At 43.9% G+C, this 22,203-nt stretch overlaps 1 protein-coding gene and 1 long non-coding RNA gene across 2 annotated transcripts in view; one reads left to right on the top strand and one right to left on the bottom strand.

Moving 5' to 3' along the window:
- LOC117046781 overlaps window positions 1-22,203 on the bottom strand; it is a 45,443-nt gene that overhangs the window by 8,419 nt on the left and 14,821 nt on the right. The window lies entirely within an intron of this gene.
- Window positions 17,886-21,574, top strand: DKK1 (dickkopf WNT signaling pathway inhibitor 1). Its single transcript, XM_033149179.1, has 4 exons — window positions 17,886-18,348; window positions 18,498-18,660; window positions 19,948-20,085; window positions 20,936-21,574. Exons 1-4 carry the CDS (start codon window positions 18,139-18,141, stop codon window positions 21,184-21,186), a joined length of 762 nt encoding a protein of 253 aa, XP_033005070.1. The 5' UTR covers window positions 17,886-18,138; the 3' UTR covers window positions 21,187-21,574.

The raw sequence follows: 22,203 nt of genomic DNA, 5'->3' as shown, positions 1-22,203 counted from the left end.
CTATTTTTCCTTTGGTTTTCTTCTTACTGAGGATTCTACATGAAAGAGGAGGATTTAGTTTTGTTTGTCCAAGAATACACTTTCATCAAATGGTCTTTGACCAGTTGCACTCTTTTGATGTAGACTGAAAAAAAAAAAAAAAAAACTTTTTATCATAAATTTAACTGCTTTTGTTTTGCTCTGTATTTTCCCTGCAGCTGTAATTGCCGAGTGCCTGTTGTATACTTTATAGAGTTGAAATAAAAAAAAATTACTTTTGAATATTCTTGCCTTGTTCATATTTCTCCCTTCTGATGTATCTCGAATTGCATTTTTAAATAGTTGTTCAGCTGTCAGTTCTTTAAACGCTGAATACTAGCTGAAGGAAATACTGCATACAGCAGAGGTCAGCAAACTTTTTCAGCAGGGGGCCAGTCCACTGTCCCTCAGACCTTGTGGGGGGCCAGACTATATTTTGGGGGGGGGATGAACGAATTCCTATACCCCACAAATAACCCAGAGATGCATTTTAAATAAAAGGACACATTCTACTCATGTAAAAACATGCTGATTCCCGGACTGTCCACGGGCCGGATTTAGAAGGCGATTGGGCCGGATCTGGCCCCTAGGCCTTAGTATGCCTACCCATGGCATAACAGTATTGTCCTGCACTCAGTACTTTCACAACTTTGTGGAATCATATCCCTTACTCCTCACATCAGGGTAAAGAAGCAGCGCCTGAAATTAACACACACACAAATTCACACACCCACTGTGGGTACAAAACCACATAAAACCTCTTGACAGGCAACTGCTTTTGCAAGGCGGTAGGGAGCCTAATGATATATAGCCTATGCCTCTCTGCACACACCCTGACTCAGCTCCCACTTAACTCATACCCTCCAACATTCTCCAATGAAAATAGGGGTGTCCTGTTTAAATAATAATAATATTTAATGAAACATTATTTAAAAACTTCCCTATACAGGGCTGCCTTTACATGTCTTCTAAAGGTTGTATAGTTATTTATCTCATTGGCTCGTTAGTTGCATAACTTTTTACCCTCCAACATTTCTCTGATGAAAATAGGGATGTCCTAAGGAAAAGCGGGATATTCTGGGTTCAGATCAGAAACCAAGACAGTTTCTGTAAATCCAGGACTGGAATTTCTGGAAAATAGGGACAACTGGAGGGTCTGTTAACTGTTGCTGCCTCTCTACTACTGCCTTATTTAATAATTTAATAATTAATTGGCTCTGTTTAATCAATTAATATAGCAGATTGAAAGGTAAAGGGACCCCTGACCATTAGGTCCAGTCGCAGACGACTCTGGGGTTGTGGCACTCATCTTGCTTTATTGGCTGAGGGAGCCGGCGTACAACTTCCGGGTCATGTGGCCAGCATGACTAAGCCGCTTTTGGTGAACCAGAGCAGCGCACGGAAACGCCGTTTACCTTCCTGCCGGAGCGGTACCTATTTATCTACTTGCACTTTGACATACTAGGTTGGCAGGAGCAGGGACCGAGCAACAGGAGCTCACCCCTTCGCGGGGATTCGAACCGCCTTCTGATCGGCAAGCCCTAGGCTCGGTGGTTTAAACCACAGCACCCATAAAGCAGATTACATACACCTATTTTGGAACTGTTCTCAAATAGAAATATTCCAGAGATCCGGTCAGGATAATATCTCTGATATTTACTCCTGGAACTTAAATGATTTCTGCTTGGTTATCTAAAAGATATTACTTATTACCAAAGAATACGTGCAAACCAGCCTAACAGGTTTATGGGGAATGGATATGTTTTACAATATTTTGGATCAGAAGTTCATTTATAATGTCCAACTTTATGCTGCTTTCAACCTGCTGTAACTTCTTTATGCTCTTTATCTTTGATTTACTTTGTTTATAAATAAAATAAAAATTATGTAGACATGAAATCTATAAAGAAGCATTAGTGTTCTGAATACTACACAGCTGTTGGGCAGTTGTTTATATGGTCTTGAGTAAAATATAGAAAAACCAGGGTCTTTTAGGTAAATATTTTAAAGTATACTTTAAAAATATAAAACCAAGACAGCCACACTAGTCTATAGATTAAATTAACAAACTTAAAAAAAACCTAGCATTATAAAAATTATCTGGTGCTGAAATGAAAATTAAGATGGTGCCAAGTGATGTTGGTTCAGGGAATAGAGTTCCACATCAGAAAAGATCCCATATCCCAACTTACTTCAGATAGCGTTGGGACCTGGAGCAGAGCCTCGGAAGCTGATCTTAACTTTAGGGTACATTTATACAGAAACAGGCAGTCCCTCTTTAATCAGTCATAGTTATATAAGTGATTAATAAACAGAATGCAGCACCAACAGCATAATATAAAACATTAAAGTTATGGGTGGGGTGGAAAGGGGCAGTCCACTTAAAAAGTGAGAGCATTTTAAAGACAGGTTAAAAAGAAATACTGTATTAGCATGTTATCTGCACTTATATTGGTGTGCTCCAATCTCAAACCATTCTAGAAACGGTGAGGATACCCATTTCCTTTTTCTTCCAAAAAAAAAACACAAATCCCTTATATGACAGAGAGTGTTGCAGTTTGCAATATTGAAAAGGTTTTCTATCTCCACACACTTACTGGCCTTACCTAAATTCCTTGCAAGACCTGACAATATCCTTCCCACAATAACGCTGCCTGTGGGTGGTCAGTTATTACACAGCTGTAATTAAAGGATTGTATTTTATGAAATAAACACCCAGCTTTTAAGGGAAATTAACATTTATAATCTGTACTGCTTTGATGAAGTGGGTACTGGTGCAATCTTGTGGGGGATTATTATTATTATTATTATTGCTTGCCTCTTTCTGCCTTCAAAACCATTTTCATGCTGATGAAAAGTTTAATGATATTTTTATCTATCCTCAGTGAAGGAAATCAGTAAAATGAATTGCCTGTGCTCTCTGGGAATATTGAGAAACTGTTCAAAGGAATCGGAATGAATTAAGCAACATGGCTCAGTGCAGGGGAAATTAAGACCTGATGGAACCCCCTAGCGATGAATGCATTTGTCTCAGTGCCACTGTGATACACCATTCTCTCCTTATAGATTAGGCTGCAACTGCATCCTTTCACAATGTCAGGAGGGGGCATATAATCTGGAAAAACTATCTTATGCAACTCATCAGGAATTCTGTAATTGGCACACAGAAGAACAGTGTGAGAATATATTGATTTTCTGGGTTTAGGCAACATGCCGAACTCTGCACAGAATGCCTGCAATCCTATACACACTTACCAAGCAGTAAGACCAGCTGAGCTCCATGGGAACTACCTCATGCATTGGATCAGGCTGCAAGCAAACCTATTTGCTGCATGCTTCCCTAAATAACAAATTTCAGTGATAGACTCTGAATAAATGCTTGTTCCTCAAATCATATGTATATTAGGTTTCCTTTGCTTTTCTCTGTGGACTCCAGGAACCACATCACACCACCACTTGAGCCTGGGAGCAACACTGGTTTTTCAGTCACCCGTGCAACACTCAAATAGTTTTGAATTCTATATGGATTAGTTTCTTATAGAAGACTGCACTGCCAAGCACTACATCATCTCATCATAAAGTGATCTAAAGTCAGCACAGGATTAAAAAACATGATTTCTAGAATTGAAGAATCATATAGCCTGATTTTGAACAGATTTTTGGTATTAAATCCTAGTTGCTCTGTCACCTTTTCATTCTATCAGGAGAATTTTCACAGCTTGGCGGCATTTTCAAAAGACACAAAACCAGGATGGGGCTTTAGTAGCTGGTTTATCAGCTTCCCCTGCTGTCCTTCTTATAGTGTGCTAGTTTCAGGGTGCTGGTGTGCAAGGGGGTTGTCATAGCACCTCTTCCTCATTACAAAGTAGAAATGACCAAATAAAATATAAGTGCCTTCGACCTCCATCAATTTGAAATCCTGCCTGTGGTCTCATTAAATTAAGACCTGCAATTTGGAATACCTGAATTAGTCGGCGTTTGTCCGCAGACAGCTTCCGGGTCATGTGGACAGCATGACTAAGCCGCTTCTGGCGAACCAGAGCAGTGCACGGAAACACCATTTACCTTCCCGCTTCTGCTTGCACTTTGACGTGCTTTCGAACTGCTAGGTGGGCAGGAGCTGGGACCGAGCAATGGGAGCTCACCCCGTGGCAGGGATTCGAACCGCCGACCTTCTGATCAGCAAGCCCTAGATTCTGTGGTTTAACCCACAGCACCACCTGGGTCCCTCAGTGCTTAGGAGTACTGTACTCAAATGGCCAGCAGCAGTATAAAATTAATCTGAATTTATTCAAACCTATTTGCGTGGTATTGTTACCCATTTATGGCGTTACAGCTGAGCTTTGTCCAACACAATAAAAGGAATTGGTAATACTGGATTGTCTCTCCAAAAAGAAATGGTTATAAATCAAGCCCACTTATCCTATTTGAATTTAATTGTTTGGGGCATGGTGGGTGATAAAACCCATTGGTTCTTTTACATGTAGCAGCCATTATAGCAAGCCACCTCAGCAGACATTATGTGTTATGCCTCAAAGTCCAAATGGCTTGTGACCAGGGCTGGATCTACACTGATCTTGGGGAAAAAACGCTTAAAGAAACCATGTAATATAACTCTCAGTAGCCTACAATTTCCCATTGACAATGGATTGCTGCTCTACAGCGCTTTCTGGTGTCACATTTTTATAACGAGTTTTTAACATTGTAACTGACCAGTGTAGATTATTCCAAGGTTTACTTGAAGGACCACCTTCCTCCATATCACCCTGGGTAAGAACTGATATCTTCTACAGAGGCCCTTCTCACTATCTCTCAGGTATTCATAAGATAACAACACTTGAACTCCCTTCCCCGAGAGGTCCATATGGCTCCTTCATTGCTTGGGTTTAAGAGGGCAGTTAAAGCCTTTCTTTTTCAATAGGGAATTTGAGCCCTCCTAGATGTTTTAGTTGCTCATTCTTCAGGCATCACGGTTGCAATTAAGGCCAGTCCCTTGGGATCTACATTGCCTGCATAGTTACTAACCATGACATCTGATACATCCTCATGGATTAAAGTCTTTTGACATTCTCTGATGAGCATAGGAGCAACTACAGGTAAGGGAATGTCTAAAGGAGGTCCAAGAGGATACTTGCAAGGAAGCAAGTCAAAGCCTGAGACAATCCATTATTCTTCTATATGGGATTCTAAGCACATTTACCGGTATGTTACAAACGTATCAGGTTTATACCACTTTAATTGCCATGTCTCTCCCCTAAAGTATCCTGGGAAAGGTGGTTTAGCAAAGGTACGTGCTTTTAGATGTTTTTAATTGCAATTGTTTTTAGAATGTTTTTGCTTTCCTTTTTGTTTTTAACTTGTATATCTGTTTGCTGCCCATGGCTCCTTGGGTGGACTATAAATGCCCTAAATATTAGTAAAAATAATATTAACTTTTACAAGAAATTTACAAAACATTCCTGTTTACACAGGCTTCTGCTGGCTGCAAGTTCTGACCCTAGAAACACTGCAATTGAGAGGACACGATTACTGTTAGCAGTTTCAAATTGTTTTTTTTTTAAATTGTTTTACACTGTCCTTTAGAAATTTTAATTGTATTAAGATGGATATGCTTGTAGCTCTGGGCTCTTTCAGAGAGAGGTGAAGAGTATGGCTCTAATAAATGATAATACCAATGCCAGTGAAACATTACACTCCGCGACCCAAACTCGGAAGACATACCCTCCAACATCCCTCGGGGGGGGGGGGGGGGAGAGCGAAATTCTATTCTACATCAGTATCACTGGCGGGGGGGGGGGGTTCCTGCACATTAAGATTTCTAGCAAAGTTTTTCATGATAGTTCAATATAAAGCATACATTCAAAGCAGCATAATTAACAGGAAACCAAGATATTATCTTAAAGATGCCTCTCGGCTCAAGGGCAGTATACCGCTCCTCTGAACACCAGCTGCCACATTAGCACAAGAAAAGGGAAAGAGCATGAGGCTCTTCATCTCAGAGTTGTGGGTTCGAGCTCCGCCTTGGGCAAAAGATTCCTGCATTGCAGAGGGTTAGACTAGAGGACCCTCGGAAACCCAACTCTGCAATTGTATGATTCTATGACTACGGTATTGAGGATTTAGGATCCAGAACAAACAGTAAACTAGATATGATAAAAATTAATACAAGTTATGGGGGGACACACTAGCTTGTCACTTTATACTGTACTCTACTGCTGTGATATTCTAAGGGACAAAAACTTTTGCATTTGCACGAGGGCCCTTCCAAGCTGCCCTAGCCATCCACCTGAATCTAAGGGAACAAGGGAGTTGGGGGTGCATTTAATTGACCGGCACCAGAACCAGGGGCTCTGGGATCTGTTCAGGGCTGCCCTGAGTCACCCCGCAACTTACTGTAACAACTCCATGGTGAGTTCCGGCACCTTTTCCTCTTGGGGGAAAAAATTACTGGATATGGCTATAGAACAAGTTCTACATTCACAGGCTGTGTACACACCATACATTTAAAGCACATAACCTCCAAGAATCCTGGGAACTGTAGTTCACCTCTCAAAGAACTACAATTCTCAGCACTCCTAGAAAAAATTATAGCGGGCTAGGATTCTCATTATTCTTGGGCAGGGTGCTTTAGGGTGCGTACACACTGCATGATAATGTGAATTCAACACTGGATGCACCAGGAAGATGAAGAAGCCCAGTGCTGCTACATCACCATGTTCTAATAACCCCATGCTTCACTTCTCATCCCTTCTCCCCTCTTACATGAGAACATCTTAGTGGAAGATCTAAACGTTAGGTGGTGAAAAGTTAGTTTGCTCTTATAAACTTTGTGTGAACTCTTGATTTCGACTTTGCATTCAGTGGCCCAGTTCCTTGGAATACTGTACATCTTAACCTGGGCTTCCTTACTTCTCTGATTTCACTTGCATTCCTCTTCTCCAGTAACAGAGGCAGAGCTAGGAAGAGGGTGAAACATAAGCTCCTCTCTCTGCCAACCTTCCCTTCCACTCTAGGAACTGGAAGCTCTGTTGCTGCTGAGTCAAGCGGCAGGAACCTCTTGGCTGCCCCAGGCAGAGAGCAAGGAAAAGGGAACACAAGAGTCATCTAGTCCAACCCCCTACACAATGCAGCAATGCCAGCTGCAGTTTTAAACCAGCCTTTCCTATTTCATGTGAAAAATGCAACACTTAATAGCGCAGCCCTATGTCTACTCAGAAGCAAGTTTGCACACAGAAGATCCCAAGTTGCAAAACAACAACAACAACACACAAACAGACCCTTGCCCTCGTTTGAAATCACAGTGAACTGCCATTTCTTCCAGAATATCACAGTAACAATTATCTCTTGTCTCTATGAGAGGAACTGCTATTCTTGCACAGCATCACTCCCCACCCCTTACCACAAACACTTACTGCTTAACTCTTCTTTGGGCAGGGGGCAGGAAGGCTCTCTGACAAGGGCCCCGGGGTCCATCCTCCTTCCCAAAGCATAGTAAACACTATCTTGGGGATGGGGCCCTCACAACTCCTTCCCATTGGCCAAAAATGAGGCTCTTGAGAGGTATGGGAATAGAGATACTATTACCAACTTAACATGAACAGGCCTGGCCTGCTCCTGTGCCTTTCATGCCAGCCTGGTCCTCACCTCAGACTACCAGCAGGGCCGCAACGCTTGTCCTCATGCTCAGAGAGCTCACCTGCACAACATGCCAATTAAAGGGGGGGGCATTCCTGCCCTCTCTCTCTGCTTTATTTACTGGCATGCGCTGACACGAGGTTGCTCTTGTTGTTTTAAAGATCTTGAATTTCGTACTCATCTGCATCCAGATCATCTCTACACTCCTCCAGATCTTGCAATTGCTGCAATAGTCTATCCAGTTGATCTTCCAAGTTCTGCTCTAACTTACTGATCTCAGTTGTTCCCCTTGAAGCCATTTCACATTTTGTGCATTAACAAGACTACCCTAAACCAGGGCTGCGGATCCTGTGCCCCACCCCCCCGGACACTTCCCCAGCCCCACACCCCTCACTGGCCTCAAGCACCCTCCATGAGCCTTTTTCTACATGGCCGGATTATTCCCCTCCCGCCTCAAGTAATCCTCCTTGTTGACACGAGGTTTTGGAGAGGACCGCTCGAACTTGAGAGAAAACATGGCCAGCAGTTTTTTGAGGAAAAAACACGTCATGATTAATAAACTGCCCTCCGTAGCCAAGTCGCAAAAGGAAGAAAGAAAGAAAGAAAAAGCCATTTTCACGGAGGCGCACAAGCCAAAACTTTGAAGTCTCCACCAGAGGGAGCCGAGGGAGCCCAGTCGCCCGGCGAGAGTAAAACGAAGCGCCGGCGGCCGCCGTTTACTTTTCATCTCCCGCCCTTTCATTAAAGCCCCGCGAACGCGTCTCGTTTGTTTGCCCGGGAGCTGCCCGGGCCAAACAGGCGGCGCCCGTGGTCGTGTGAATGGCTTTGAGCGGCGCTCGGCTGTGCTAAGCGCGGTGTTTACCGCGAGAGAGCAAAACGGGCGCAGCCAGCCGGGCTGATTAAGGCCTTGGGGTGGGACTGGGGTCTCGGAGGCGTTTGATCTCCCGCGCTTCAAAGGGAATCTTGAGCTCGAGCTTCACTCGACGCTGCTCGCCCGGAGAAAGGCTTAAGAAAACACGGCGCAGGCGCCAATGGCAGCGAGCAAATTACGGCTTCCAGGCAGCTGCGAGGCCGCTAGGGGCTGCCGGGCTTGTTTGCTTTTCAGGCAGTGCCACCACGAGTCCCGCGCGCCAGGTTTGGCTTTTATAGCTGGCCAAGGAGAGCGGCCGCTTGCTTACCTGCAACAGGCGGCGGCCTCCCATTTCGCTTCAGTGCCTCGCTTTGTGTTCACAGGCTGGTCAGGAGGAGTATTTTGCGGAGGGCGCACAACCCCAACTCTGAGTGTGTTGAGATTTCCCTGCCTGCGACAAAATTCCCTAACTCGGGGCAGGTCTTTCCCTACCAAAACACAGACGCTAAGCAAGCCCCGAGGCGTGGACTGGGGCGGTTCTCAGCACAAAACAACAACACAGCTGTAGCAAATAATTCCCCAATTGTGGGTACTCCCAACAAGTGAAGGAAGCAGCCTGACACACCCAGTCAGGCCATTGGTTCACCTGGCTCAATGCTGTCTACACCAATTGGCAACAGAAGTCTCTTTAAAAATGGAGAGGATAGAACCTTTCTTTCCGTTACTGCAGTGTATTGGCACTTGTACACATATAGGACGCAGGTGGTGCTGTGGGTTAAACCACTGTGCTGCTTGGGCTTGCCAACTGATTCCCTGCGACTGGATGAGCTCCCGTTCGTTCCCAGCTCCTGCCAACCTAGCATTTCGAAAGCACACAGTGCAAATAGATAAATAGGTGCCGCTCTGGCGGGAAGGTAAATGGCATTTCCGTGCGCTGCTCTGGTTTCACCAGAAGCAGCTTAGTCATGCTGGCCACATGACCCAGAAAAAAACTGCGGAAGCGGACAAATGCCGGCTCCCTCGGCCTGTAAAGTGAGATGAGCGCCGCAACCCCAGAGTCGTTCACAACTGGACTTAATTGTCAGGGGTCCCTTTACCTTTACACATGTATGCATATTACAGAATGAGAGAGAATGTGCATAAAATAGGGGGGTGGCAGAGCGAGCCACCTTAATTCTACCTTTGTCCAATGTGTGTTCATTGAATGTGCAAAGAAGCCATTGAATGTTTGAAGAGGGCTACAGATGCTGACCTGTTTGGAACACTGGGTGGCCTTTCACAAGAAATATCAGGATCTGAGCCCAGGATCTTGTGCAGACAAAGCAGATCACCACTAAGCTCAGTCGTTCCCTCTTCTAATGGTACCAGGGCACAGAAACCTTTAGTTTCCTTTTGTGCTGCTATGTACACCTATGACCCATCTCAATGCTCTACAATACTGCAGGGGGAGGGGCTCCAGGTAACCCAGCAACCAGTGAGAGCTGGTGAGACCATCAGCCTGTCAGGACATAGGGCGGTTAAGTTAAGTTTGCACCTCAGTTGTGAAACCACCACACTTTAAACCCTCATAGGGTGTAATTAGATAAATGCTTATGATAAAACATTTGGTGTTCAGAACTGGAAAACTTGGCTTCTGGCAACTACCAGACCCAACCTCATGTGTATGTGTATGTGTGTGTTTGTGTTGGGAAGGCGGATGCTGGTGAAAAGCGAACTAATCCAAGTAGCCTGAGAAATTGACTCCTTTGCTATTTGACTCCGTTACTTACAATATAAAAAAAGGAATTCCTGTACATTCATGTGTATAGACCTAGTAACTGAGGATAACCCTTCATAGAGCAGATGAAGTGAACTAAAGTCCATCAAAGCTTACGCCATAACAAATATGTCAGTCTGCAACATGCTGTAGGGCTCTCTGTTGCTATGGGGGGGGTGGCTCCCCCCCCTTTAAGGTAGTGTTACAGCAATAGCATTCAACTTCCCTATGAAGTTGGGTGGCCTGTCTTGTGCACTGGATTATGCTCCCTAGGATTGTATAGCTTAGTATGTGCAAGCAGCAAACAATTCTTCCCGCCTAATTACTTTATCTCTTAACTCCCTCTCCTGGAATTTAATTCTTTCTTGTTGGGAGATTTTCCTTTTGTTTCAAAGCCCTTGATGTATTAATCAACCCACTCAGCCTAGCAGTCACCCCCCCCCCCTCTTCTTTTCCTGTTAGTAATTTGTTCAGACTGCTCTTGAAAAGCTAGATGGCATTAAAATTCTTCCTTTGTTTTTTTTGTTTTTGTTTTATCATCAAGAAGATACAGTACAAGAATGCACTCACCTATTTCCTAGTAGGCCCCAGACCGACAGCCCTCATAAAGGACTTGGTTGGATGTATGGCTCACAAAGTAAGTGCCACAGCTAGGGAGACTTCCTGCCCTCATTAAACAGAGTGCTTGTAGCTGTGATAATTTGAGGCAGCTCTCCAATTAGAATAGCTATCCAAACTAGGGTATGGGTACCCACCAAACAGGGAGAGTTTATTGTAAAGGCAAGGTAAAATAGGTTTAGGTTACTCTGCAGCAGGATTGAGAGGGCTACTATTTCTATTCGGAATGTGTGTGTCTTATGTCCTGGAATGCATTAAGCAAAATCAGCATGTACTGCATGCTCTCTATCCTCCTTCTAAAAGAACACACAAGCAGACCACGTAGGGTCATCTTTTGCAAAACGGGATTCTGCACCTATAATAGTTGTGTAGATGTGGGAATTGCAGTAGGTGTAGCTTGTCATGCATGCTACACCTGCTCAAAGTCCCTGTTCTACACAACCATTAAAGGTGCAGAGATCTCGTCTTCTTTTGCATCTGGTCACCTTTAGACCACCACACAAATGCCTGGATCAGTTCAGAGATGTGATTTAGGATTTGAAGCTTGGACTTCTCATAGGCATTAACCTCTGTTGGGTGCTTCCCTATACAGTACAGGGAAGGAAGCATGAGCATTCCTGATCACGTGATTCTCCCTATTCATGTACATCTGGGCATAAATAGATATGTGCCTTTACCTGATTTAATAAAAATGATATCAGAGGTGTGGCTCATGCCCACAACATTGGTGTCTTCTGCTTAGCACATGAAAAAATGCACAGAGAAGTAAAAGGTTTGAAGTTAGAAATCTGGCTATAGATGTTGGGGTAGCAGACCACCATGGGAACCTACCACAATTTCTACTTCTACAACAAGATGCTAACTTACTTGGAAATCACTGATTTCTAAGAAAAATATCTTAGAATCTAGAACACAGCTAAATTTACTTCTACACAAATACCGGTATGCACAGTCATAGTAACTTTTAGGATAAGGTTTTCCTATTGTATAAAAGCCCCTATGTACACTAACAGGCTCTTTTCATGCATTCAGCTGAATGCACCAATGTCTGGGCTATGGCCAGGATGAAACCCGGCTAACATCAACGGGGGTGTAGATTACTGTCATTTCCTCTTCCATGCCTATGAAAATGGGAACCTGTGAACAGGACTTGACATTTTAAATCATGATCTTATTCCAGTTGCAATGGAATCATAGAATCAACCAGTTGAAAAAAATTTTTTTTTCAGCAGGCAACTGTCCTAAGGTGCAGTGTATATGATACCATAACCTCCTTTAGGCAGATATTGCAATATCCAACTTTACTCCATTAGATTTCTTTAGCTGGCCATAGAAATAAGGAAGTTAAAGGTTCAGAATCCCTGGTACGCAAATCAACCCACTCAGCCTCACACACCCAAACAGACACAAACCTTATTGTTAGACTACATTTATTAGTATTTCCTAGCAGCACTTCCTCACTGCCCGGAATTTAAAAACTGGAGGTACACGTCAATCTGATGCAAAGATACAGCAGAATGGTCAATTCCCAGCAGCAGTTTGGGACAAGTCAAGGCAAGAGCAATTAATCATGCTAAGATACGGCAGACAACCCTCTCTGTGACTGGTTAATTTAGAAACTGAATTCACTTAAACAAACAACATCAGTCCTACAAGAAATCTGAAAAATAACAAAACAGGTATTAGAATCAACTCCAGAACTGGCCCTATTACACATTTTCCAAGACAACAACATTACAAAAGGCTCATAAGCCACCTACTCTCAGCAACTAGGAGCATCATAACTAGACACTGGAGGGACCTATCAGGAGTGACCATGGACCACCGGTACAAAACTCTATAGGAAACAGTCCCACTAGAAAAGCTAACCAATGAATTAAAACTAGCATGGGGGACAAACAAAAGAGCCCAACAAGACAACAACCTCACCCCACCCTCAACAGCATATCAATTAATAAGGCTAACGTGACCCAACGACCCCCACCGCACCCCTTCACACATGCAACCAAACTTTGCTGCAATAAACTGAATGCAACCAACCAGGCCCTGGGCTCTCCGACCTCTCACGCCACCAACAAAAACAAAAAAAGGAATACATACAGAATACCCACGTGACACAGTCACAAAACTTAACACATAAATTATCATTACCCCACCTCTTGTTCCCACTTCTCCCCCCCCCCCCCGAAGCTCACAATGACTATGATAGCGGTGTCTTGCAGCAAATGTAACTGACTTGTAGAAAGGACTTTATGAACTGAAAACAGTGATATTATGTGTATCAAATTAAAAGTGTATACTATAGTGTGTACTATTTAGGGACACGGGTGGCGCCGTGGTCTAAAACCACAACGTCTAGGGCTTGCCGATCAGAAGGCCGGCCATTCGAATCCCAATGACGGGGTGAGCTCCTGTTGTTCAGTCCCAGCTCCTGCCCACCTAGCAGTTCGAAAGCACGTCAAGTGCAAGTAGATAAATAGGTACCGCTCTGGTGGGAAGGTAAAAGGCGTTTCCGTGCGCTGCTCTGGTTCGCCAGAAGCGGCTTAGTCATGCTAGCCACATGACCCAGAAACTGTCTGTGGACAAACGCTGGCTCCCTCGGCCTATAGAGCGAGTTGAGCGCGCAATCCGTGACTGGACCTAATGGTCAAGGGTACCTTTACATTTAACTTTACTATTACTTAATGATTGGAAGAGATGTGGCTTTCAAAATGCAGTCTTCAGGGGTCAGAAAATTGTATTTTCAGGTAGTAGAAAGTAAGAAGCTCAGAAGAGCCTAATATGGCACTCCCGCCTGGTTGAATTAAGTTAAGTTGTGGTTGATTCATTTTAATTGGACAAATTTAATGCAGAGGTGGCTAGCAATTTGTTCTTCAGATGTAACTTCCATCATGCCTACCTATTAGCCATGCTGTCAGGGACTGATGGGAAATGGAGTCCAACGATATCTGGAGGATTATAGGCTCCTCTTCGCTGGTCTAGTCTAATAAACCATTAGGAATTGGATATTATTTGATTGCCTACTGAAATTATTTTCCTGGAGCCAGCTCATTTAGTTTTCATTATGGCATTGAACGTCATTATTCTGCAGCAATCATTGTTGGATTTATTTCTGGTGTGTGATAGTCATCAGCTTGGGTGACTTTAAAAGGTGAGACAGTGGCTAAAAATGGCTGCTGGTCATGATGGTTATATTCTACCTCCACTTTTGGAGGCAGTAAAGCTCACAAGTGACTGGGGTGCTGTTGCACTGGGGTCCTGCCTGCTGGCATCCCACAGAAATCTAACTGGGCACTGTGAGAACAGAATGCTGAACTAGATGGGCTTTTGATCTGATCCATTTGTTTTTTGTTTTTGTTGTTAAGCAGTACTCTCAATGTTCCTGGACCACAGCAACTGAAGAAAAGGTATATAAATAAACCTGATTTGACTACCTCATTTCTCATTTATTACAAGCTTGCTTCAGTAAAGTGATTCATATGGATATATATCCTTAGGGACCCCTGACCGTTAGCTCCAGTCGCAGACGACTCTGGGGTGGCGGTGCTCATCTCACTTTACTGGCCGAGGGAGCCGGCGTACAGCTGGCAGGCCACTAATGTTGACCCTGATGTTGGGAAAGATGGACGGCACAAGGAGAAGGTCATGTGGCCAGCATGACTAAGCTGGGGATTCGAACCGCCGACAGGGATTTGAACTGCCAACCTTCTGATTGGCAAGCCCTAGGCTCTGTGGTTTAACCCACAGCACCACCCACGTCCCTTTTATTCTATCCTTGCATAGGGATAAATCTGGGGCAATAAAAAGGGCCTAAGCTACTGAAGGTAATGGGGCCCTTTATATGTCCAGCTGTCCTTTGTCAACAACAAATTGTCATTGTTTTTTTGTGTTGAATATATGCTATATGGTAAACCAGTGATATTTTAGGGAGCGGGCTAGCAGGCGGGGCTCATTACTTACATCATAGGAGCCTATACAACACAAAACACTGTTTCTGTATGTAGGTTTTATTTTATTTATTTTTTATCGTATATTATATTTTGGAAATCTACATCCAGTTTTTTTCCCTTTAATTTTTTTGGGGGGGCCCCAAGAGAGTGAGGCCCTAAACTATAGCTTGTTTAGCTTATACGTAAATCCGGCACTGTTCCCAGGTATACAAGAGAGCTGTTAGATGTCATAGCACAACATTGCCTAATTACAAAATGCAAACTGCCACAATAATATATAACTGGGTACAAGCAGAAAACAGATGACAGGAACATTCCAAAATGTTTATGAACTAGATAGGCCAAGGTTATGATGGCAAGGTTAAAAAGATAAGCACCTGCATAAGAGGGAATCTCAGCCAGTGTAGCCCGCATGACAAACTGCACTCACTGAAATTTGCTCCTATGTGCAATTTAACTACAAGCAACACCTGCTGAAATTATGCCAAAGAATTATTAAAGGTGCAGGAGCCTTTTCTTCTTTTCCACCTGGCCACCCTAAGTTATAGTTTTTGGTGGAAAGGTTCAATAGGCTTTAGATTGCAACAACAGTTTATCTAAATCTGTTGTGCTATATGTATGCTACATATTTGTTCCAATGCTATAAATATAAAATTTAGCTGTATTTTACAAAAATATTGGCTCAACACAGCTAGCACACTGCAATCCTAAACATACTTGATGGGCCAATGGCCGTAATAATAAATATCTATCTATCCTAAACATACAACCTGGGAGTGAGTCTTTTGGACACAGTGGAGTTTACTTCTGAGCAAACATGCAGAGGATTGTGATATAAATTTATTTATTTTCAAAGCTATGATTTCTCCTGCGATGTAAAAACAGGATAATTAGCAGAGTTTATTTTAGATGACTGACGTCACAAGGAGTTCCCATCGATTTGCTCTCTAGTACATATGACACAATCATTGTTTTGAAGGAACAATGCCAGTTTAAGAACAAAAGGGACACAGAAATGGTTTGTGGATGGCGTGGCCATTAAAATTGTTCCTCTTTGAACTCCTTGACCAACCTAAGCTCCCTAGAAGATCTAGGCCCATGGCTAGAAACAATTAGCATCTCTGCACCTCCAAAGAAGTTGCAGTTCAGAGGATTCCTTATCAACATGAGCTGATCAAACTACATGGTTTGAGCGGACTAAAAGGGTAAGAATGATTTTTGTTCATAGCCTGTAGTGGTTCTTTGATCTCCATTGGCTGTTTAACTAGCATCTACAATGATACCAAATTCAAAAATCTTAGCAGTAAAAAAAAAAAAAAAAGCATTATAGGGGGAGAGGGGTGGAAAGCAGACTAGGTTAATCTCGCATTTAATTATTTATTTTCAAATTCCACAGTGCAACTCATCCCCTCTCTAATCTGCAATTAACAAACTCCAGTCTATAGCCTTGCCTCTTAATAGGCCATCAAAGAGCAACTCGAAAGCTCTGCTCCCATTGGTCCATCTTTTTTGATGCCCTAAATTTTTTTTAAAAGCCTTGTTATATAAGTTTGTCCACACCAAAGGTAAGAGTGGGAATGGCTGGTTGTGAAACATCAAGAGAAATCCGGCTGTCGCCAGTTTGCAACCTCCTATTACAAAGTTCTGTAAAACAGACAAGTGGAAGGTGGGAGAGGGGTCCTTTCATCAAGTTGCTTTGAAACAGCCCAGAATCCACAGACACAAGTCATAAGATACTTCAGTGCAACATCAGTGCCATCTCAGAGGAAAATGGCTTGCTTTAATGTAACTTGTGGAATCAACTACCGGTACACTGAAGAATCGTTGATAGTTGTCTCCAGGGCTGGCTCTATCCTTAAGCTGATTGAGGCAACTGTTGCAAGTAACAGATGTTGGAGGAAGCATTGGCCTTTATCCTCTTTGGAGGACTGTGCTGTGTGTGTCATATGGGCAGCCCTGCACCCACTATTCTGCCCCCAGGTGTGGGGGAGAATGCGATGCCATGAGGAGCAGTGAAGATTCAGCTGCCAGTCCAGTTAGCTTCTCTGTACATGGGATGGGAGGCGGGAGCACCAGTGTGGTGTAGTGGTTGGTGTGTTGGACGGTAAGACATGTGAGACCAGGGTTCAAATCCCCGCTCGCTTGGTGAACTTGTCCTAGTCACTCACTCTCAGCATAACCTACACCACAGGGTTGTTGTGAAGATTAAATTGAGAGAACTACATGCACCACCTTGAGCTCCTTGGAAGAAAGGTGGGATATCAATGTAAACAAACAGAAAAGCAAAACTGTCTTGGGCTTGCCCTGATTGTCACCTTCAGTTATTGTTAATTTTCCATAGCAAAGGAATGTTGTCCTGTTCCACTGCAACTAATTTGTTAATGGTAAAAAAAATCCTGTACATGTCTACTCAGAAGCAAGCTCTACTGAGGTCAGTAGTAGCTGCTTCCGGGAAAGCTTAGTTAGGGTTGCAGTCTAAGATTGATTGCAAAGGTAACACTCTCTTCTCACTAATAATCTAATTCGCTACTGAATATACATGCACATATAGGGGCGGCAAGAGAAAGAGGGGTGACACTGTTATAAAGTCAGAGTCAGCCTTCGTTCCCCATCTTCTCTTTATTTTACTCGAAAGTAAGCACTATGTTCAGTTACAGTGCTTGAGACTGCAGCCAGACGCGTTGACTGGAAGGGAGTGTTTTATTATGCGTTTTTACTCGGAAGTGGCTGCCACAGAGCTAAAATATGCACAGGGTGGTGCGCACCTTACATGGACAGCTAAAACACGGAACTGTCTGAAGAGAATTCACACCAATAAATTTCCTCTTTGGAAAGCCAGCGGAACACGCCCCCCCCCCCTTTCTATGAATAATCGTCTGTATCCAAATCAAATCAAGATTCATGGCGTTGCAGCAAGTGAGAATTTCCCTGCCGGCCGATCCCCAATTAGGACATCCGCCCAATGAGCGAATGGCTTTGCGGGGGTGCGCCGCATCTTCTCTCCCCCACCTCTCCGCCGGATGATCCCTTTGTAATCCCATCCTCGGCGGGGCTGCGCGCCCTCCCCCTTCCCTCGAGGGGCGGGAATTAGGACCCCGGGGAGTATAAAGTCAGCTCAAAGGAAGCGAGCGGAGATTCCTAAACTCCCCCGCAAGGCTCGAAGGACCCTTATCTCCTGGGAATTTACACACACACTCTACTTGGGGGCAAGAGTAGGTGGCTTTGAAAAATAAAAATAAAAAATTAAGACCGAGTTGGATCCGAACCCGTGACATTTCGAGCTGCTATAAAATATTCTCGCCATCGCAAATATGCTAACGTTATGCGCGGACGGATCCTGCCGTCTAGTTACAGTGGTGGTGATCGCTCTCTCTTTCTCTGGCTGCGCCGACGCCGCGGAAAACTCCGCTTCTATCTCCAACGCCATCATTAAGAGCTCGGCGGCGGCCGGATTTCCAGTCACCCCGGCGCCGTCGGTGTACGACGGAAGTAACACGCACCACCCCGTCGATCCGCACCAGGTATGTTTTTTGGGGGTGTGTGTCTCTTTTTGCGCGCGAGAAAGACACGGGGTGGGATGGTGGATGGGGGTAACCGTCTACCCACGGGGCTCCTGGGAGCCTTCTCCTTTTCGGTGACGCTTCCTCACTTGGCTTTCCCTCGCCTGCAGGGCTATCCGTGCGTCGGGGACGACGACTGCAAAGCGGGAGAGTATTGCGCCACCCCTGCCCTCCCGGGCTACCCGGCGGCACAGATCTGCCTTGCCTGCCGCAGGCGCCGTAAGCGCTGCCTTCGCGACTCCATGTGCTGCCCGGGCACTTATTGCAGTAACGGTGAGTGTTGCTTGGCTTTGGTTGTTTGCCTGAGGCTGGACCTGTTGGGTACCGATAAGACCGGCATAAAGTGGGGGGGGGGGCAAAGTGCTCTAGTGCTGGAGGTAGAAAGCCCCCTTCCTCGACTGCTAGCGAAATAAAACGATGTGGGTGTTTAAAGAGCACACTCCCAAAACCTGCCCATCTGGCTGCAGGTGTGTTGGCGATGGAAGTAATGGAAAGTCTCTTGGATTTTTGGCCAGCATCCTAGCTGTCAATGGAGTAGGGGGAGAAGCTTGGCTGTCTATGTACAATTGCTAGAACACTTACCTAGGAGTAAGCACCATTGAGTATAGGGAGACTGACTTTTAAATTAAATGCAGGATGTGCTTACTCATGGTGAATGTTTGGGTTTAATCTTGCCAGAGAGCCTTGGGATGCTCTCTCAAAAGTTGATGGTATAGCGAGGGACTGTTACTTACACAGGCCGACTGCTGGGATTTCAAAACTGATGATAAAACATAGTAATAAATGACATTGCGTTAGCTAGAGTCACTATTGCTTCATCTAGGCTGGCATTGTCTACCCTGAGTGGTAGCGACTGTCGCCCAGTGTTGGACAAGAAGAGGGCTTTTCCATCATCCGCTACCTAATCTTCTTAAATGGAGATGTGGGAGATTGAACCAGAGACCTTCTGCATGCGTAACATGTGTTCTGAGTTATGATCCCTCCCTGAAGTTGGCTCCAGAATAGATTGTGCTGTCTCAGGCTAAGCGTTTGAAGAATACAAAGGAGCAAGCCCATTCCAGTGCTTTGGCTTCTTTTCGTTACTGGTGGTGTTTCAGGTTTTCATTAACACCTGAAGGAGGACTTCAATAGTAGGAGAAAGAACTAGGTAAATTATCCAAAACAGCTGGGTTACTGGACACTATAGCACTGAGGTCCTGAACAGGTTATAGGATTCAGGTTCAGGGATAAGAGGCATGCAACTTAGTATTAGTAATAATAATAATAATTAATAATAATTTATTATTTATACCCCGCCCATCTGGCTGGGCTTCCCCAGCCACTCTGGGCGGCTTCCAACAAAATATTAAAATACAGTAGTCCATCAAACATTAAAAGCTTCCCTAAACAGGGCTGCCTAGTATTTCACTGTGTAAATGTGTTTTATAAACAGAGCACCAAGATATCTCCTTTCTCCAGCATCTGAGGGAGTCTTTACCCAGGAACAACAAAGCAGACAACTGAAATGGCTTTCCATAGTTATCAGCTTGTTTTCACCGAGTTTTTGTTTTTGTTTATCAGGGATCTGTGTACCAGTGGAATATGATAAGTTTCATCCTGGAGAGATTGAGGAGACTATCATAGAGAATTCAGACCATGGCACTTTGGACTTTCACCCCAAAAGGACCACAGTTTCATCCCAGTTTCACTATGCAAAAGGTAAGTGTGTTAGCAGCTATACAGGCTGGGGTGGGGTGGGAAAGAAGGCAAATGTGGCACTGCTGAAACCTTTAAGGTTTTTCAGTGTCTTGGAACAATTGTAGATCTTGACTGATAATTGATGTGTTGGGAATGATTGTCCCACTGCATGCTGCAAACTAATGTGTTGTAGAGACTGCTGTTTTGACCACTGCAGTGGTGTTTTAAAAATCTGATAGCTTTATGCCAGTCCGTATATAGGCATTTCATCCCTTCCACGGTTCTCTTAAAATTGATGCCTTCTGCTGTGAAGGCTTCCTTTCGAAACCTCAAATGGTGACATTCTCAGTAACTATGTACACATTTTTAGCACTTGGGTGGCCAATAGTTTGAGCATGCTTTCCCCACAAAGTTTTCCTTGCAACGGATGGTACTTATATAGTGGGACACACATGTCAACAACTGTTAGCGGCAACCCAAAGACATGCTCTCAGAACTGGGCAACATCCTTTGTCAACACATGGCTTGTTCGGTTCAATGGCTTGCAAATTCCTGCTTATGGGGAACACTTTCCCACAATGGATCTGCTAAGGAACTCTTAATATTGTCAAATTGTGTTAGAGGGTTCTATGGCACATATTCAGCTTGTGTGGCACTGGCCTCTGGCCTTCCTATGCTCCTGCATAAACACACATATACCTGTGGGATGTGCAAAGCATGTGCGAGTTATGGTGAAATATTCAGGGAAGCACTTTGAAACCCATTGGTTTAGTGTCTTATCGCTTTCACTGCAGTTGCTTAAGGAGAAAACAGGACTAGGGATAAACAAGTATCGCTCTGTTCTCAATTACCCTTTCTTTTATTTCCTCAGGTGAAGAAGGTGACTCATGCCTCCGCTCCTCAGATTGTATGGAAGGGCTGTGCTGCGCCCGTCATTTCTGGTCCAAGATTTGCAAACCTGTTCTTAAGGAAGGCCAAGTGTGCACAAAACACCGCAAGAAAGGTGCTCATGGTTTGGAGATCTTCCAGAGATGCAGCTGTGGGGATGGATTGACTTGTCGGATACAAAGAGACCACACAATCAGCAACTCACCCAGACTACATACTTGCCAGAGGCATTAACTGTTGCATTTTAAAAAATTATTATTATTATTACTAAACCTGATGGACTTAAAGAGACTGAGGTGTGGGATACTCTTGGTTACGGAAAAATCGCCTCCAAGGACTGACATGTTTTAGAGTTTACACTAAAGTACTCCAGCACATTGCCCCTTCAAAACTGGAGTATGAAGCATGTTTCTTTAGGGAACTATTTTTAAAAGTGACTAATTACAGTAAATTACTGTGTCTGTAAATTCTTGGGTGTGGCACTTAACTGTACATGATGGGAGATTTTAATTTTTCCTGAAGTGCTGCACGATCTTGTCTATTGTGACATGTGTTGTACACACTGGTTTTATTTTATTGAGCCTATTGTTTTGACAAGTGAAATAAATTTCTTTTTATTATCTATTGGGTGGTGATTCTGTTAGTTGGGAATAATTATAGCCATCACTTGCGAATCTTGTTGTACAGTAATATCTGATCACATACTGTCTCCATGAGTGCAGAAGCACCAACCTAAGAATTATAGGGAGGGATTATACTTGCAAGTTAGAAAAGGTTTGAAACATCTGACACTCTTCAGTTTTGATCAAACACTGGAGAAGAGTTTCAGATCTCTAATTGTAGGTGTGCTAGGCTGTAACTGTTTCCCCATCACTTCAGCCTATTCTGTGGGTTGCAGATTTCTACTGCTGGGTTTCTACAGTAAGTCTAGAGAATACCTAGCATGAAATATTACTCTTCCCCTCTCCTGGTAATTTCAGGGGTGGGTTCAATAGCAGTACAGTACAAGTATAGGGGTTGCAGCAAATTGCCATCTAGATAAATTTTCTATCTCTGCTAAACTACCGGTAATCGGGCTCTGAAAGCATTGTGTGTGCAAGCATTGCACCATTATGCTTGACAACCCTCAAAATTAAAAGGTAACTACTGTGAATACTGAGCACTTAAGTTGCATGAATTCCCCCTACCCATAGTAATCTTCATTCAGAACTTTGTTTATAAAGTATGCTTTCTCCAGTGAATAGACATCTA

The sequence above is a fragment of the Lacerta agilis genome, chromosome 5, assembly GCF_009819535.1.
Source record: "Lacerta agilis isolate rLacAgi1 chromosome 5, rLacAgi1.pri, whole genome shotgun sequence".
Taxonomy (NCBI): domain Eukaryota; kingdom Metazoa; phylum Chordata; class Lepidosauria; order Squamata; family Lacertidae; genus Lacerta; species Lacerta agilis.
The sequence above is the reverse complement of the archived record's forward strand: the minus strand, read 5'-3'. Positions and strand labels throughout refer to the sequence as shown.

What these genes read in the sequence shown, in the direction of transcription:
- DKK1 (XM_033149179.1), top strand. Translation starts at nt 18,139, where the DNA reads ATGCTAACGTTATGCGCGGACGGATCCTGCCGTCTAGTTACAGTGGTG. An exon ending in ACCCCGTCGATCCGCACCAG is followed by an intron (nt 18,349 to 18,497) that starts GTATGTTTTTTG and finishes CCTCGCCTGCAG; the next exon opens with GGCTATCCGTGCGTCGGGGA. An exon ending in GGGCACTTATTGCAGTAACG is followed by an intron (nt 18,661 to 19,947) that starts GTGAGTGTTGCT and finishes TTTGTTTATCAG; the next exon opens with GGATCTGTGTACCAGTGGAA.